Source organism: Accipiter gentilis, chromosome 10 (assembly GCF_929443795.1).
Source record: "Accipiter gentilis chromosome 10, bAccGen1.1, whole genome shotgun sequence".
NCBI lineage: Eukaryota > Metazoa > Chordata > Aves > Accipitriformes > Accipitridae > Astur > Astur gentilis.
The window spans coordinates 1762625-1778183 of record NC_064889.1 but is presented as its reverse complement, the minus strand read 5'-3'; the positions used below and the strand labels follow the sequence as shown (position 1 = coordinate 1778183).

Here is a 15559-nt window from a genome sequence, read left to right as displayed (position 1 = left end):
GCTGTGCTGGGAGGGTCTGCATGCTGCACCTGAACAGGCACTTCCATGCAGCCACCACTGGCAAGCACCAACAGGGAAAAAGCAGCTCTGGCTGTGCCCTCTCTATCCCTTGGCACTGCCCTTGCACCGGGAGAGCATGTCCAGGCTTCTTGTATCCTGGATGGCCCTTTGGGTACATTATGGAGAGCAACTTGTTCTCAAGCCCAAGGGATTGCGTGGGAACATCATCTACATTGGATAGCATTTGCTTGATGCCTTTGAGCATCCCTTGAGCTCCCTTTATAATGAGCAGGCAGAATGAGGTGCTTCTGGGGCAGAAACGATCTTCTATGGCAGATATTTGAGCTGGGGCCATTGCCTTCTAGCTGACCAGAGCAGAGCCTGCTCAGCCAGCAGGTCTCCGGATGAGGGTCCTACCTCTTCCCTCTGGGACCCTTGCTGGCTCATGCTGGCCATGTGGGGCAGAAACAGGCCTTTGGTTCTTGTGGAGACCCATCTGCCTGGTGTGTTGCCACCTTGGCTAGAGGAACTGCCATCCAAAGCTTGGTGCTGCAGGCTGGAGAAGAACAGCGGCCTGCTGATACAGAGCTTGCGCTTTGCCAGTCCCCTGGAGAGGGGCAGGCTGCAGGATGGGAAGCGGTGTCCACCCTTACTTGTGAACAGCTGAAAATGAAGCTGGACACCTCTGTGGCTGTTCCAGCCATCCGATCCAGATGCAAGTCTGTTAGCCCAAGCGCAGCCCTGACCCAGCCACACTCAGAGGCAAGTACCTTATCAGTCTGTAGCCCAATCCTGGCCAGATTTTGCAGGGCTTGCCTGGAAGATGAGCATCTCTGTGAGTACAAACTGCAGGGCAGGACTCCTGGTGCCACGAGGTGCCAGGGGAGCGGCTGGGTTGCCCTTGGGCTGTCTTCCTTTGTAGCCCTCTTGCAGGCCTCCAAGGGCAGCACGGTGCCCACCTGCAGTGCCTGTCACGGGGCTCCTGTGTGCCCCCATCTGTCACACGGGGCTGAGGCCATGCTCTGGTTTCTTCCAGCACTGGTGATGAGGGCCAGGCAGCCTTGGCTGTTGTGCAGGCATCCCAGAAGGACTGCGGGGTCTACCGGTGCGTGATCAGCAACGAGTACGGCACTGACTCCACCGATTTCCTGCTCAGCCCAGAAGGTGAGGAGCCCTCAGCAGCCTGGCAGCTCTTCTAGCTGCCCGGGTGTGCTGTGGGGCGGCATGGCAAACTGTGGAGAAGGCTTGGTTGCCAGGCTTTGAAGGGCAAGCCTTGCAGACCCCATAACACCACCTCTGCCAGGTGCACCTGCCTCCCTGTGCTAATTTATGACCCATTCACACCATCCTCCTTGCTGTCCTTTGGTGTAGAAGTGCATGGGACAGGGTGGGATCCTGGCAGGACCTTGACGCCTCTTTGCTTTCTATCTCCTCTAGTGCTGTCAGGATTTATCTTGCGGGAAGAGATTGAAGGTAAGGGCCACATGCTGATGAGCTGCAACTGCTGCCCCTTGCTGCATGGGGGCAGGCAGCTCTGTGGCGGGGGCAGGACATGCCCGCATTGTCCCCCCTCACCAGCTTTTCCCTCTGCCAGTTGGAGAGGAGATTGAGATGACGCCCATGGTGTTCGCGAAGGGTTTGGCTGATGCAGGCTACTGGGGGGATAAGCTCTTCGGGCGTGTGGTGAGCGAGGACGTGGAAGTGGATGCCGGTTTCCTGTACAAAGCCTGCCGTGCCAGAGCCATTTATGGCCTGGAGCCCATCTTTGAGTCTGGCCGCACCTGCGTCATCAAAGTGCACAATTTCATTGTCTTTGGGACCAAGAATGAGAACAGCCTCATCGAGAAGAACTATGATATCACCATCCAGGTGGGCATCCTTGTGGGGCATCCTCCACCTGTGTCTCCCATACCTTCCCCATCTGTCTGTGCCACAGTCCCCAGCTCTGTGCCCACTTTATTTCCTTCCACTTTTTGAATGCTTTGGAGGGCTTGAGCCATGTTCCAGCAGGCTGGCAATGTCCTTGTTATTCTTGGTTTCAGCTCTTCTCTCTGAGCAACATGGAGCTGCTCGGAGCTTTTCTGTCACTTGTCCTTTGACCACCAGGACAGGGAAACAACTGGCAGTGGTGCCAGAGGATGCCTGGCCAGGCAGGGGTTCCCAGGGAGGCATTGGTACAAGATGGGACAGGTCCCTGACTCTTCTGTTTGCATCTCCAGGAATGTAAAATTCAGAACTCCAGCCGTGAGTACTGCAAGATCTTTGCTGCTGAGGCACGAGCCGTCCCTGATTTTGGAGCAGTGCCCGAGTAAGTAACGTGCTGTGGCTTTGCTGGTTTGACATCCCGGCAGAGCATCCCAGGGGATGGTGGAAGGGTTCCCCATAGGTGCTGGGGACACCCTGAAGGGCAGCATGCTCTTCTCCCACCCTCAAATGGAAGGGATATTGGGGGGCAAGGCAAAAGCCAGGGTTGCAGACCGCAGTGTGAATCTCCACTTGCTGTGGCGGGAGAGCTCGCCAGCTGGTGCTGACCCTGTCTGTGTACTCCCACACAGGATAATTCCTCTGTACCTGATTTACCGACCGGCCAACAACATCCCTTATGCCACAATGGAGGAAGACCTGGGCGGGCCCTGCGAGCAGTACTGTATCACCGAGACAGATGGCAGCTTGGTGGCACGAGGCACCTCGGAGATTGTGCTCAAATGCTGCACCTTCCAGCACTGGGTCTACCAGTGGACAAATGGAAATATCCTCGTGACTGACATGGAAGGTAAAGGGATCTCCCATCTGATTCCTGTGGCCCCTCACCACCCTCTGGCCTGTGAAAGGAGGAGGAAAAGCTCCAGCCTTGCCCTCCCGCCTCTTTTGCCATGTGCCATGGAGCCCAGCTCGCAGGGTGATGACCCACCCTTGGTGCTGGTGCCCATCCTTCTCTAGGCAGAGACTAGCTGTCCTCCCTTTCATTGCAGGAGTGGGCTGGAAGATGACCAACGTGCGGATCGCTACCAACCTGAAAGGGTGAGTGATCCTGAGCTGCTGGTGCAGGGTGGCCCCAGCTGTCCCCAGCTCCACTGCTCTCATGGCAAAGAGCCATGGTGGTGAGTGTGGCTGGGCTCCGTCCTCGACTTCCTGCTCCAGCAGGATGTCTCCTGGTGCAAAGCAGTGGCTGAGGATGGCTGTGTTGGCAGGTACCAGGGGCTGAAGGAAAGCTGTTTCCCCTCCCTGCTGGAGCAATTCACGGCCGCTCACCAGTGTAACCGTTACTGCAGCATCCTGGGCCTGAAGACACTGGAGCCAGCCAAGCCCAAGGGCTCCAAGAGCCCCTCCATGGGTAGGAAATCTGCCCAGTCCAGCCCCCAGCTCCAGAAGAAGGGGTTGGCAAGTCCCCAGGGTACCCGCAAGGCTGCCGTGAGCCCCAAGAGCTCCCGGAGAGCTGCAGAAACAGGGGAGGCCCCAGCAGCCTCCAAACCTGGGTCAGGAGAGAGCGGCAGGTCTGGCCGCCTGCAGTAGCCAGAGCCACCGCAGCTGGGACCCCCTGTTCCAGACCCCAGCTCGAGCAGCCCGGAGGCAGCATGCAACCAGGCTGGGAAGGGGAGACCCTGGCAGTGGCTGCTGCTGCTGCTCTCCTCCCGTTGGCTCCCACCCCAGCCCATGGCACTTGCATTGTGTGGTGTGTGCTAGTGTGAGCGGCTCGGGTGGGGTCATGGGGGGGGCTGTGAGCCGTGGGCAGCGCGGACCCCTGTGCCAATACCTCTTTACAAGAGCTGCTGCCGGTGGTGGATCCTGTGGGGCCACATGCCCCTCCACGCTTGGGCTCACTTTCCTCTCTCGACTCTCTCCGTTTGCCTTCCTTAAGGCAGGGGCCATCAGACCTGCTCCTTCGGGCTTTGCAGCTGCCATGTCCCCTGCCTGACTCCCCCAAGCAAACTGGGAGTCCGGGCTGCCCTCCTGGCTCCCAGCACCTCGTCTCCCTCTTTGTGTCCTCCATAAAGTGACTATGCCAAGCCCTGCCAGTGCTCTGTGTCAAGGATGTGAACCCCAACAGAACCCAGATGGTCTCATGTGCCCTGGCACACCATGATTTAAAAGGTTTTGCTGCAGAGGGGTTTAGCGGTGACCTGTGGGGCTCCTGCTACTACTGTGTGGGGCTCTGGGGTACAGGCCAGTTCCGTGGCAGGGCACTGACATCAGTACCGGCAACTGCACGGGCATGGGATCTTGCACCCCTGCCCTCCCGGCCTCCCCTGCACCCCAGGGTGAGCCTCCCGTGCCCTTGCCGGGTGGATGCTGAGGGTGGCGGTGCTGCTATGGGTGCCAGCCAGTGCCACGGTAAGGATGCTCTACCTCACACGGAACACCCGGGAGCGGAGCAAAGGGGAGACTTCCCTTCCATGCCAGGTGCCGCTTTGGCACATGTGGGTGTCCAGCCCATAGGACTCACTCCTACTTGCCCACCTGCCATATGCACACCTCGTATGGCCTGCCCAGCCCCATAGCACGACCTGGTTATGCTTGCTTAGTGTTACCCCTGCTTGGCACATGCCATACCCTGGTGGCAGCTATTAGCACCGGCTCCAGATCCCGCTGCCCCACAGCAGAAGGCAGTGATGGACAGGCAGTGATGCTCATGCTGGAAAGTAAAGCACCCTGCGCTGCATCAAGCCTCCCTTGTGCCTGTCAGCTTGCTCAGGCATGCAGCAGCCGGCAGAGCATGGCAGTGGGCAGCAAGGCTTACGAAGAGCCCCAGCGCTCTTCTGCTTGCTGCAGAGCGTCACCTTCCCTAGGGCTTTGGAGGAGGGTGCCAGGTGTCAGCAATGCCATCCCACATGGTGGTATCTGAAATGATGGCTCCATGCAGCCTGGCGGAGGAGGGAAGGGACTGGGCTGGGAGTGTGGCATGCTCTGGGGTCCTGGTGTTTTGTTGTTGGGTCATTGTAAAATAACGATGTACATAACGTGGCCACACTGGTGAATGCGTTCTCTTGAGTGCAATAAAGCGAGGACTGGCCTGTTCCCCGGTGCTGTGGTCCCTGCAGAAAAGATGCACCCAAGCATGGCAGAACGGGGTGGCTTTGTGTTCAGGGGAAGGAAATGTCTTCAAGTAATGGCTTTACCCCCATCCATACCCCACGGGGGAGAGGAGGGTGGCTGGGGCTGGACCCTAAAACCGGCACCTGGTGGAGGCTTGCCTTGCGAGGTCTGCAGCGAACGCTGGCTACGGCAGCTGCGGTTGCAGCGTGCAGCCTGAGCAAAGCACCTCATGCGATGTGGGACAGCTGTGGTCAGGGGCCAGAGCCGGGGCTGAGGGCAAGCACATGGCGATTTCCATGATTTATTTGGGAGCAGTTCCCTTGTGTCCACGAGGCCAGCACCTAAGGGTGCTGGCTGCAAGGTGCACACAGCTGTCCATTATCATTGGAGCAGAGAAGACAAAACACACAGGTCTCTGCCAGAGTTTCTTCTACCTTTGGGGCCAGGCCTTGCAGACCCTGGTGCTTCCAGGCCCTCAGCCCCAGAGCGGGCAGCTGCCTGCATGTTCCTAGGTTGTCCCCAGGCAGGACGTGTGGTTGTAGTGCCCGCAGCACTGTGTCAGGCATAGCACGCTCTCTGCTAGGCCAGCCCAGGCTCCTGTGAAGGAGACCGTCCCATTCTTGAGCACTGAGCTGGAATAGGAGAAGCATGGTCAGGATGAGCCCCACCACCTGGGTCTCTGGGCAGAGCTCTATGGCTCTGGGGCCCTTCGCACCCACCTGGCAAAGAGCTGCTTGCAGCATGTGTACATGGTGTAGCTGGTGGAGCTGAAGTTGGCGGTGCTGAGGAAGGTCACGCAGTCGCCCACCTCCGTTGGCACATGAAGGAGACCTGGGGGACAAGGTCTCCCGGTTGGGGCCCTTGAGGGACCATGCATGCAAATCCCATACCCCGAGCATGCTTGCAAGTCCTGTAGCCCAACGCTGCTCGCAAATCGCATACCCTGACTACACTTGCTTTCAAGTCCTGTACCTGGGACTGTGCTTGCAGGTCCCATGCGCCATCCCACCTCACCCCTGAGACTCCTTGCAGTGCCCCAGAAGCTGCCCTTGAAATGTCCCCATCCCAGGCCAGATGAGGGTGAGGGGCCCCAGCACAGCTCTTGGGCTTGGGCAGCCCCTGGCAAAGCCATGAGGGGAGAGCAGAGGGTTTGGAGGCCCTGGCAGAGCCATGGGGAGGACAGGCCAGGCCAGCTGTCCCCATCACTGCATCTGCATTTATAGGGGTCTTCAGCCCTTTGCCTGTGTCCCACGCCCCCCCCCCCGCCCAGTTCTTTGTGGCTCCACTGGCCGTGGGCAGGGACCTACCTGCCAGGCAGGCATTGAGCATGGAGACGCAGCAGCCGGTGAGCAGGGCTCGCAGCACAACAGAGGCTAAGTCGCCCTTGCGCTGGGGTACTATGGAGGCTGTGGGTGCAAACCAGAGACCAGGGCGAGTCAGATCCTTGCTCCAGCTCTACCCCCGGCTGGGGACAGAGAGGGACGTGTCCCAGGTCCCCGGCTGGCTCTGCCACGTAGTGCCTTGCCCACCCCAACCCCTGGTGTCTGGGGGACACGGTGATCCCATCCAGCACCCAGCATGCTCTGTGCCCGTCCTGGCAGCGGTGGGTGCTGGCAGAGCACTGTGCCCACCTTGCACCCACGGGTGATCAACCAGAGCCCTCGGTGCTCTCAGCACTGGAATCTCTGCTCTTTGCCCCATGGCTGGATGGCACCTGGGCTTGTGGGACATGCACATGCTCTTGCCCATGGGTGCAGTGCAAAAATCATCCCTATTGCCTTATGCAAATCCTCTTATCTGTGTGCTGGCAGAGACTGAACATGGAGGCTCAAGGGCAGCAAATTCCTCCTGCTGAGCCCTTGCTCCCTGAGCCCAGGATCCCCCTGCATTGTGCCCAGGCACCCAGGGCATGGGTCGCACTCACCCAGGCCTCCCAGCATGATCCCAATGGAGCCGAGGTTGGCAAATCCACAGAGTGCAAAGGTGGCAATGTTCTCGGCTCGCTCCTGGAGAGCACAGTGGCAGGGTTTGGTCACCTCTGCTCAGGAGCAGCCCCAGAGCACCCAGAGGTGAGCACCATGTCGTAGCTCCCAACCCAGCCAGACATGATGGAGATAAGTCCCCCACCCCAATCCTTTCTCCTTCAGCTATTTTTTGGGAGTGAGGATGCAGGGCATAGGCAGCCTGCCCCTGGGAGAGGCTGGACTGGGGGTACAGGGGGCCCTGTAGCACCATGATCTGCCCCACCAAGAAGGAGGATAAATGGGAAGGGGCTTCACTGGCTCCTTCAGGATGACCCTGTACCCAGCAGTTAGTGAACATGCAAGTTGACTTGGCCACAGGTGCCCTCGCACCCCCAACACCATCATCCCTTGCCTGCCCACCACCCATCTGTCTGGCCAGCTCCCATGTCCCCTTTTGGCTGGCTCCATCCCTGCCCTGTCCCCAGCAGGGTGGCAGGTGCCCCTCACAGATATCCACTGCTTTCGGCTCCCGTCCCACTCCTCCAGGCCTGACAGGCGGTTCTTCTTGTACGTGGCCAGTTGCTGGTATGCCACAAACTCGTTCAGGAAGATCTTGATCCCCAAGAGCTCGGCCACCAGCGGTGAGTCTGCCCAGTCAGCCCCCATGAGAAAGGCCACGGGCATGAAGACGTAGGAGCAGATCACCTGGGAAAAGCATCCCAGAAGGGAGCAACCCAGGGCTGACCATCTGCATAGCCCCTGGCTTGGACACCCACTGCCAGCATTTGCCGAACACCCAGCAGGTGTCTCGGCAGCCTACTGACGTGGTTGACAAAGGTGGGGATGGGTGGGGGATGCAAGGATCTGGCAGTCCAGACCATGGGGCTGCCCTTGGGGATACCTGGAAGGAGAGCCCCTCGATGTCTACCATCTCCCCAAACCAGCGCAGGGCAGAGTTGATGAACTCCAGCACCGCCAAGAAGGCAATGAGGTTGGCCGCAATGTTGGCCACGAGCCCCACGGAGGCAGCAGCCCCGTTGCTCGCAGCTTCCAGGATGTTCTGCTCTTGCCTGTGTGGAAAAAGACCCCAATGGGCTCACGTGGCCGGGCATCCCCTGTGCAAGGTCTGCTCTCGCTCCGTGGATGTCTGCACACCACAGGCTCTCCCAACCTCGGGCCACCCGCGATGTCCACTTGTGCCCCCAAATTGCCCCCACGGCTTGCCTGCACTGGCAGGACACGTGCAGCCCCGCTCCACCATCCCTCTCCTTGCACTCACCCACGGGAGAGGCGGATACTTGCTTTGCCCTTGAACTTGGACTCTTCCACTTCGGGGTAGACGAGTTTGGACATGGCAAGGGCGCAGGGTGCAGCCATCACGGAGGCTGCAATCAGTGATGCCGCGTCTATCTGCAACGTGCAGACCATGGGCTTAGGCACCTCTGTGCAAGGCTGCGCCCCATGATGTGCCACCTCAGGGCAGCCTAGCACGTGGCTGGCATCAGCCTGTGATGTTCAGAGCAGTTCAGGGCCCTCCGTTTGCTCAGGGTGGGAGAAATGTTTTTCCTATCTCAACCAGCCATGGCACCTAGGGCAGCTCGCCTGGATGGAGGCATTGCTGGAGCTGCAGCGGTCGCAGCCTCCGAGATGTTAATCTCTCCTGCTGTTTGATCTAATTGTGATGATTCTTGGCCCTTCCTTGTCCCTTTTTATCAGTATCGGAGCAATAAGTTGTACAACATTGCGAACTTCTACCTCCCGACGAAGAGCCAAGCTGCCAGTCTCACTCCTGCCCTGCCTGCCAAGTGGCAACGCCTCATTTCTCTGAGCTTTCACCCTTGCCTCCTGTTTAAGGAGACTAATTAATGTTTAAATAGCAGGAGCTCAACCAGTAGGTTGAGGGAAAGGTTTATTCACCATTACAAAGCACTGATAAGGCCACGTCTGGACACCGTGTCCAAGGCTGAGACACTGATGAACTGGAGAGGGCATCCCTGGGGGGTCGGAGCACAGGGTCACCAAGCTGATGCGGGAAGAGGGGGGCTTGTTCGGCTAGGAAAAAAGAGGGCTGGGGGGGCTTATAGTTGCTGTTCTCAACTACTTAAAAAGGTGTTGGAGGGAAGCCACTGCTCAGAGATGCCCACTGAAAGGGTGAGAAGCAACAGCACAATTTCAGTGGGGAAATATTCCTTGGATATAAGGAGAAAAATTCTTCCCTGTGTCTGAGGCACCTGTGGAGTGGACCAGACAGTTGGAGGGAGATCTCCATCCATGGGGATGTTCACCACCAACCTGGACAAGGCCCAGGGCATCCCCTTGGGCTTTGCCATCACCTCATTTGGGCAGGAGGGTGGATCAGACACCCCCAGAGGGTCCTGTGAGGTTAAATTATCCCATGATTCAGTCGGATTTGCCCCACTCGCTGTGCAAGGACATGCAGTGAGGGTCCCATGGCAGTGCCTTCTATCTCACAAGGCTCCGGGGTTCTGGCCAGGCTAGCGAAGGTGAGGCTGGATGTGGAAGCACCCTGCCCTCATCCTGCTTATGGAACGGGACCACAGGGCACCTGCCGGGGGTCTTCTTCCACCCACAAGTCCAAAGCAGTTCTTGTGTGTTGGGATCCCATAGCAGGGAGCATGTGGCATACGTCTGCTCATGCACTCACCCCAAAGGATATGTAGGCACCCATCACGCTGCCTGCAATGGTGGAAAAGCCACCAGTCATCACAGTGTGGATTTCTGAATGGGTCATGTCGGCAAGGTACGGGCGGATGAGCAGTGGGGCTTCAGTCTGCGAGAGAGAAAACCCTGTTGTCCTTGAGACAGGGCCACGCAAGGCCATAGGTCCCCTGGGAAGGGAGAAGACCCTTCCTCCAGGGCAGGCTCAGCTGCAAGGGCTGAGGAGCTGGATCTCCTGCCCAGGACCTTACCTGTCCCACGAAAATGTTCCCTGCCACACTCAGGGTCTCAGTGGGAGAGGTGCCCATCGAGACTTGAAGCAGCCAGGAGATCTGGGGAAAGACAAGGCCACCGTGTTCACAAAGGCTCGTGGCACCCTGCCACCCACCCCATGAAGCAGGGCACTGTTTGGCCCTCGAGCTGTACACAGGTGATCTTGGGAAGTGCCCACAGACCAGGTAGCAACATCAGCTCCCGGGCTGGGCTTTCTCAGGAGGACATGCAAGAAAGAGGGGGTTTGTGTCAATTTTTTTAAGCAGGAACAATCACCCCAAATTAATACAGTGCTGATTTTCCTGGGACATCCCTCAGCTGATCATAGTAGTTAGAGAACCCACCAGGTTCCTCTCCTTTCCACCACCATCCCAGAGCCAGGTGTGAGGCCCTACCTTGACAATGAGCCACTGCATGATGCCGAGGTAGTAGAGGATGGACATCACACAACTGAAGAAAACAATGATGGGCAGAGCCTGCAGACAAGGCACCGGGCCACAGTGTTGAAGGAGAGCTGAGCAACACATCTAAGCACACTTGGGGACCAAGCTACTCTGTCCCATGAGCTGGGAATGGTGTGGTATTGCATAGCCAGCCCATGCTATTGGGATGCCACAACACTGGGTCAGGCTGGCAGGAGGGACAGGGACCAGTGCAAATCCCCCATGGCACTGAGGAGGTCCATGGGTGGGTACAAAGCTAAGGGAGACCCACCCTTGAGCTGGTTGAGCTCTGCTGCAGCAAAACTGGCTGCGTTTAGCTCCCTGCTCTCCAGGACCCAGTGAGGCAGCCAGACCAGAAGAAAACCAGGCTCTGCCTCTCCCTCCCCATACCCCATTGCCCAAGCTGACCTGAAAGGCAAAGACTTCTTCAATGAGCGTATTCCCAAAGACAAAGCTGGAGCCAGCTGTGGTGTAGCCCAGAAAGAACTGCAAGTGGAGAAGTTACATGGTGGGATGGAGACCTCCATTAGCTCTTTCCCTGACATCTCACTTCTACCTAGCAGGGGTCTGTCCCCCCAGCCTCACAGCTCACTTTACCCAACCAGAGAATGACCCTCTGAAACCTAAGCTGAGGACACTGGTGGGCTGTCTCCAAGCCACAGGGCACTCCTCCATCCTGCAAGGGAGACCACACTGAAGGGTCTGGGCTGCTGCAGAAAACCAGGAAAGAGCTGGCTTTTCTCCAGTCCCAGACAAAAACACTTGTGTGTGTGCAGTCCCTGCAGTTTCTCTGCCCTGTGCCACCCTCTGCACTTCTTGCTGATCCCAGGGAGGGCTACAAGGAGGGCGCAAGCGCGGGATGGGGTGAGCAGGTGCAATACCTGGATCTGGTCACCCAGCCACTGGAAAGCTTGGATGCCAGGGGTTGTTCGGAGGATGAGGAGTCCAAATAAGAACTCTATCCCAAGGCCCCAGAAAACGGCTCTCCAGGACACCTGTGGGCCAAAAGCAGAACAGGGACTGAGATGTTAGCAAAGCCTACAGACTTCCCTTTCTGGCTTCCTGCCCCTTCGACAGCTGCACATGGCAAACACCATTCCACTGTACCCTGGGTGAGGGTCATGGGGATACTGATAAAAAGGTGTCACAGAAACACACAAACATAGGTTGGTTAAAGAGGAAGAAGATGAGTTGGTAGGACTCAGGAACTGGCTGGTGGAACGTTACATGCCAGGCTTACCCAGGAGGAGATGAGCACAGAGCCCTTCTGATGGCTTGACTGGTAGTACAGACCTGCTAGATCAAAATTTCCTGTTCATTAACCCTTTGGATGGAGGTATTGCCCAAAATATTGAAGCAGGTTGGGTTGCAAGGCAGTGGCACTTCAATCACTTCTGCCCAAGTCACCCAGGGTACCCGAAACTCAGGCCCACCCTCCACCCACAGGCACCTGAAGCTCAGGCATGGGTCTGGTGCTGGGTCTCTCTTGGTCTGACCCATTATGAGGGACATGGTGGAAAACAGGATGGGGGCACCATGGGGGAACCCTGGGTTGAGCAGTGGGAAGGAGAGCGGTGGGAAGGAGAGCAGTGGGAAGGAGAACAGTGAGGTGGCTTTGGGGCTCCGTCCACACAACCAGCTTGGTTTCCCAGGCTGTGCCCAGCTCTGCCCAGGAGCCCTGCTGGGCTTCTGCTTCCTCCAGGGAGCTCCAGCACTGGCCCGTCAGGGGATGCCAATGGGAAGGAAGCACTTGTTCCCCAGTGCTGGGTGGCCTCGTCCTGTGAGGGGACCGATGGCCAAGCCACACCTGAAACACATACTGCGCCATGGTGCTTGGAGCAGGCAAACAGGAACAGCACCAAAAAGCAGAAGCCAGCTAATGAGATGAGCTGCTCTGGATTTCTGGAGGTGTCCAAAGCCAGCCATGTGATCAGGCCTCCCAGGAGGGCCATCCACAGCAGCCTGCAAAGGAAATCCCAGACTGTCACGGAGACACGTCCACGGGGTAGAGAGCAGCTCACAAAGGGCAGGAGCTAATTGTGTGGGAGATGGCACTGTGAGGTCCATGCATCTGAAGAAACCTGGGACTTGGACACAAATGAGGGGTGTGAATAGCCATCACGCTACTGAAGTAGAGCGGCAAGCCGTTTCTGCCATGGCTTCTAAGTAGTCCCCGAGCCGGGCCATGACTCATCATTATGAGGTGCCTGCACGGCACGAGGGCATGTGCCCAATGCCACCAGCTGTTGGTTGCCCTGGCAGGGCAGCCACGGGAGAGGGGACCTGGGCACTGGGAGGGATCTGGCCCTGCCTTTTCCTGACTTACCATTTCAGCCATGGCCAGGATTTTTGGAAGCATTTCCAAACGGGGCTGAGGAGCAGCATTACTTTTGCCCCACAGTGCTTTTTGAAGAGGCTCCAGCAGACGAAGAAGACAACCACAGCAGTCATGACAACCAAGGCAAGGGCTCGCTGGAAGTTGAGCCAACAGGCCGCAATAAAGTAGCACAGGTAGGCTGGAGAAGGCACATTGGAGGGTCAGAAACATCAGGGCTGTAGGATCACGGACTCATAACACTAACCGGGGCCAACAATGAGGTTCATTTCTTCCAAATGTCCTTCCCTGGCCACCCTTGAGCCTCCCATCTGTGCGCAAGGAGGACTTAGGGAGCACCAGCCCAGCAGCCAGGCTCACTGGTGACAGCACTTCAGCTGTCTGTGGGCACATGGAGCGAGCAGAAGAGGCACAGCAAATGCTTTGGGTAGGTGGAGAAAGGGGAGGAGGACAGTGAGGTGCTGGTAGCTCTCATGGACAGGAGTGGTGGGGTGAGGAGTGGTCAGGCAGTGGGGCTGGTGAGAGTGGATACAACCTTCACACGGATGGCCATGCCCAGTGCTTAGAGGCTGGGGGCACGGCCAGCCAAAGGGATGTGGAGGTGGAGGTCTCAGTGCTGGGAAGTCCTCACCTACTCCAAGGAGCCCCAGGACAACTATTCTCAACACCTTGGCATGAGCCTTGCAGAAGCGCTTTGCCTTGGATGCCGGCTGCAGGGCCTTCCTGGGGAGAGTCACATGCCAGAGACATGAGAGGTGCAGAAGATGGATCCTGAAGATCAACTCAACCCAACTCAATGGAGCCAGGTCATGACCACACCTCCCAGAGGGTGCTTGCGGCAGCAGCACCGTGGTATAGGTGTGCTGTGGCCTCTAGCAGCTCTGCTGTCCGCTCCCAGGAGGAGCAAGCTGGCCTGTTGTGGCAAGGGAGATCCCACCACATACCCCAACACTCCTGGCACCATGAGTGGAGGCTTGGTCTTGGTGGCTGCTATGGGGACAGAGACCTGCCGCTGCCACCCTACAAAGCCATACAGAGCCATCAGGCACTGTCCCCGCTATGTGGTCAATACGACCCTTCTCTGCTCCCAGATCAGGTTTGGCTCCAGGAGAATCGCTGGCCCAAGGATTGCAGACTTGCTATGACCACTGGAAATACCCTACATACATGCATCTCCAGGGGTTATCCTACCTGCAATAGGAGGAGAATCTCCCTTTCCCTTCTCTTCTCCTCTCCTCTTTGCTCTCACCACATGGACCATCACGTTCATCATAGAGTCTATCCTCCCCCTGGAAAACATCATTAGCTGGAGTACCCTGAGCAGCTCCTGTACCCTGGCGGGAGGGGAAGGGGGGACTCACCACAGAGCTGAAACCTGGGTTATCTGTGCCGTTCTCAAGGCTGTCCAGGGTTATCTTGTTTTCTTCCATGTCCAGAAGTGCTGCAGCTTCAATGCATTAGAGAAGCAGCACTGTAAGGGACCAATGCTGGCTGGGGAGAGAACAACAGGATTACCTCTGAGGAGGAGGAATGTCCAGCCACCATTTTCAATTTTGGGTCTCCAAGAAGAGAATGCCCTTTGAGGTAGGTATGTAGAGCAGTTCCTGCACCAGCACTTCCAGGGACCATTCCATGGGGTCCTCAAGCCATGGGGCTGGTGTGCTGACTTCCTTATTCCTTTGTAACTCTTGGAAGGTTTTTGCTCTTCCATGCTTCCAAGGAATTACAGGCAAGGATTAGATGCAGCAGGGAGAGCTGGTACTTCTCCTCCAAGTTGGTGGCAGTGGCCACCAGCCTCCTTTGCAAGCGGGATTTTGCAAAAAATAAATGTAGCTGCATCCCTCATCGAAGGCTCTTGGTGGAACTGAGTAAGATAAGGAAGAAGGTCCTTTCATGTTGATAACTAGTACAGCGCAGGAGCGATGGGTAGGAATAAATGGTAGTTTGCATGGGGACTGGTCCTAACAGAGGATCACACTGGGAGAACTGGTCCAGCAAAGCCAGAAGAACCAGTGTTATGCTGGGGCAGGAACCCTCGGAGCATCCCATTTGGACACCCTCCCGCTTCCTCTACCTGGAGAAGGATGGGGGAAGAGCAGAGACGTTTCAGAGAAGGCAGCTATTGACTGTAGGAGCACTTCTGTGTGAGGACAGAGAGAGTAAGGGGATGTCCCTGCTTTGGATGAGAGTCGTAGGGGTCTGTGTGGAGAAGGTGGGGATAGCAGGGTCACAGCCTGTTCCCTGCAGGGTGAGAATTAGGATCCACTGAAGGGAGCAACCCAGCCCCAAATGAAACGAGTGGAGGTGAGGAGTTTTGGAGAACACACCCTCAATGTGGGACCCCACAGCAGCTGAAGGTGGCTGTGGGCTCCACGGGCCAGTGGAGCCACCAGGGGGGACCACTGAGCTTTGCTGGCCCCCAGGATGTCCCTGGGCTCGTGGCTCTTCGGCAACAGGGCAGGACCCAGGGCCACAGTAGGAACCCAGGTCCCCAGACATCCTCCAGGGCCTCCAGCACCCCCAGTGCTCCCCAGGGCTCAGGGACCCCTCACCAGGACCCCGTCAGGTATCAGGAGGCCCACCAGGCCCACCACTGTTTCAGGGACACAGTCTCGGGATCGCTCTGTGCTCAGGGACCCCTCCAGGACCTCCCAGAGCTCCAGGACCCCCCCAGAGCTCCTGGCTCTCCCCATCCCTCCCAGGCTCAGTGCCCTCCAGGATCCCTGGGCTGATGCCACCTCCATGCCCCCCCCCCCCCCCCCCCCAAGTGCCACCCCTTGCCACGTGGCTCATCTGCCTTTTGTTTTGGCGAAGCCTCACTGGCTGCTCTC

General features: G+C 57.7%; 2 protein-coding genes across 4 annotated transcripts in view; one reads left to right on the top strand and one right to left on the bottom strand.

Moving 5' to 3' along the window:
- ALPK3 (alpha kinase 3) overlaps positions 1-5000 on the top strand; it is a 34416-nt gene extending 29416 nt beyond the window's left edge. For all 3 annotated transcript variants that reach the window (XM_049812924.1, XM_049812923.1, XM_049812925.1), the window contains 7 exons: positions 1037-1164; positions 1438-1473; positions 1595-1869; positions 2220-2308; positions 2556-2773; positions 2973-3021; positions 3192-5000. In XM_049812924.1, the coding sequence (XP_049668881.1) occupies positions 1037-1164; positions 1438-1473; positions 1595-1869; positions 2220-2308; positions 2556-2773; positions 2973-3021; positions 3192-3513 (1117 nt within the window). In that variant the 3' untranslated portion in view covers positions 3514-5000. The remainder of the gene's footprint in view (positions 1-1036; positions 1165-1437; positions 1474-1594; positions 1870-2219; positions 2309-2555; positions 2774-2972; positions 3022-3191) is intronic.
- A 423-nt stretch (positions 5001-5423) lies between these two features.
- On the bottom strand, positions 5424-14220 carry SLC28A2 (solute carrier family 28 member 2). Its single transcript, XM_049812302.1, has 17 exons — positions 14090-14220; positions 13920-14017; positions 13360-13451; positions 12720-12909; positions 12214-12355; positions 11275-11388; positions 10802-10879; positions 10346-10426; positions 9929-10009; positions 9664-9789; positions 8278-8408; positions 7900-8068; positions 7506-7703; positions 6959-7040; positions 6342-6440; positions 5754-5865; positions 5424-5666 (listed from the first exon to the last, which is right to left on the bottom strand). The coding sequence occupies exons 1-17, from the start codon at positions 14156-14158 to the stop codon at positions 5543-5545; spliced, it is 1986 nt and encodes a 661-aa protein (XP_049668259.1). The 5' UTR covers positions 14159-14220; the 3' UTR covers positions 5424-5542.
- Between the last annotated feature and the right edge of the window lie 1339 nt (positions 14221-15559).

What these genes read in the sequence shown, in the direction of transcription:
- SLC28A2 (XM_049812302.1), bottom strand. Translation starts at nt 14,158, where the DNA reads ATGGAAGAAAACAAGATAACCCTGGACAGCCTTGAGAACGGCACAGAT. An exon ending in CCTGGGGCTCCTTGGAGTAG is followed by an intron (nt 12,910 to 13,359) that starts GTGAGGACTTCC and finishes TGCCTTCTCCAG; the next exon opens with CCTACCTGTGCTACTTTATT. An exon ending in AAGAAGTCTTTGCCTTTCAG is followed by an intron (nt 10,427 to 10,801) that starts GTCAGCTTGGGC and finishes CCTTGTCTGCAG; the next exon opens with GCTCTGCCCATCATTGTTTT.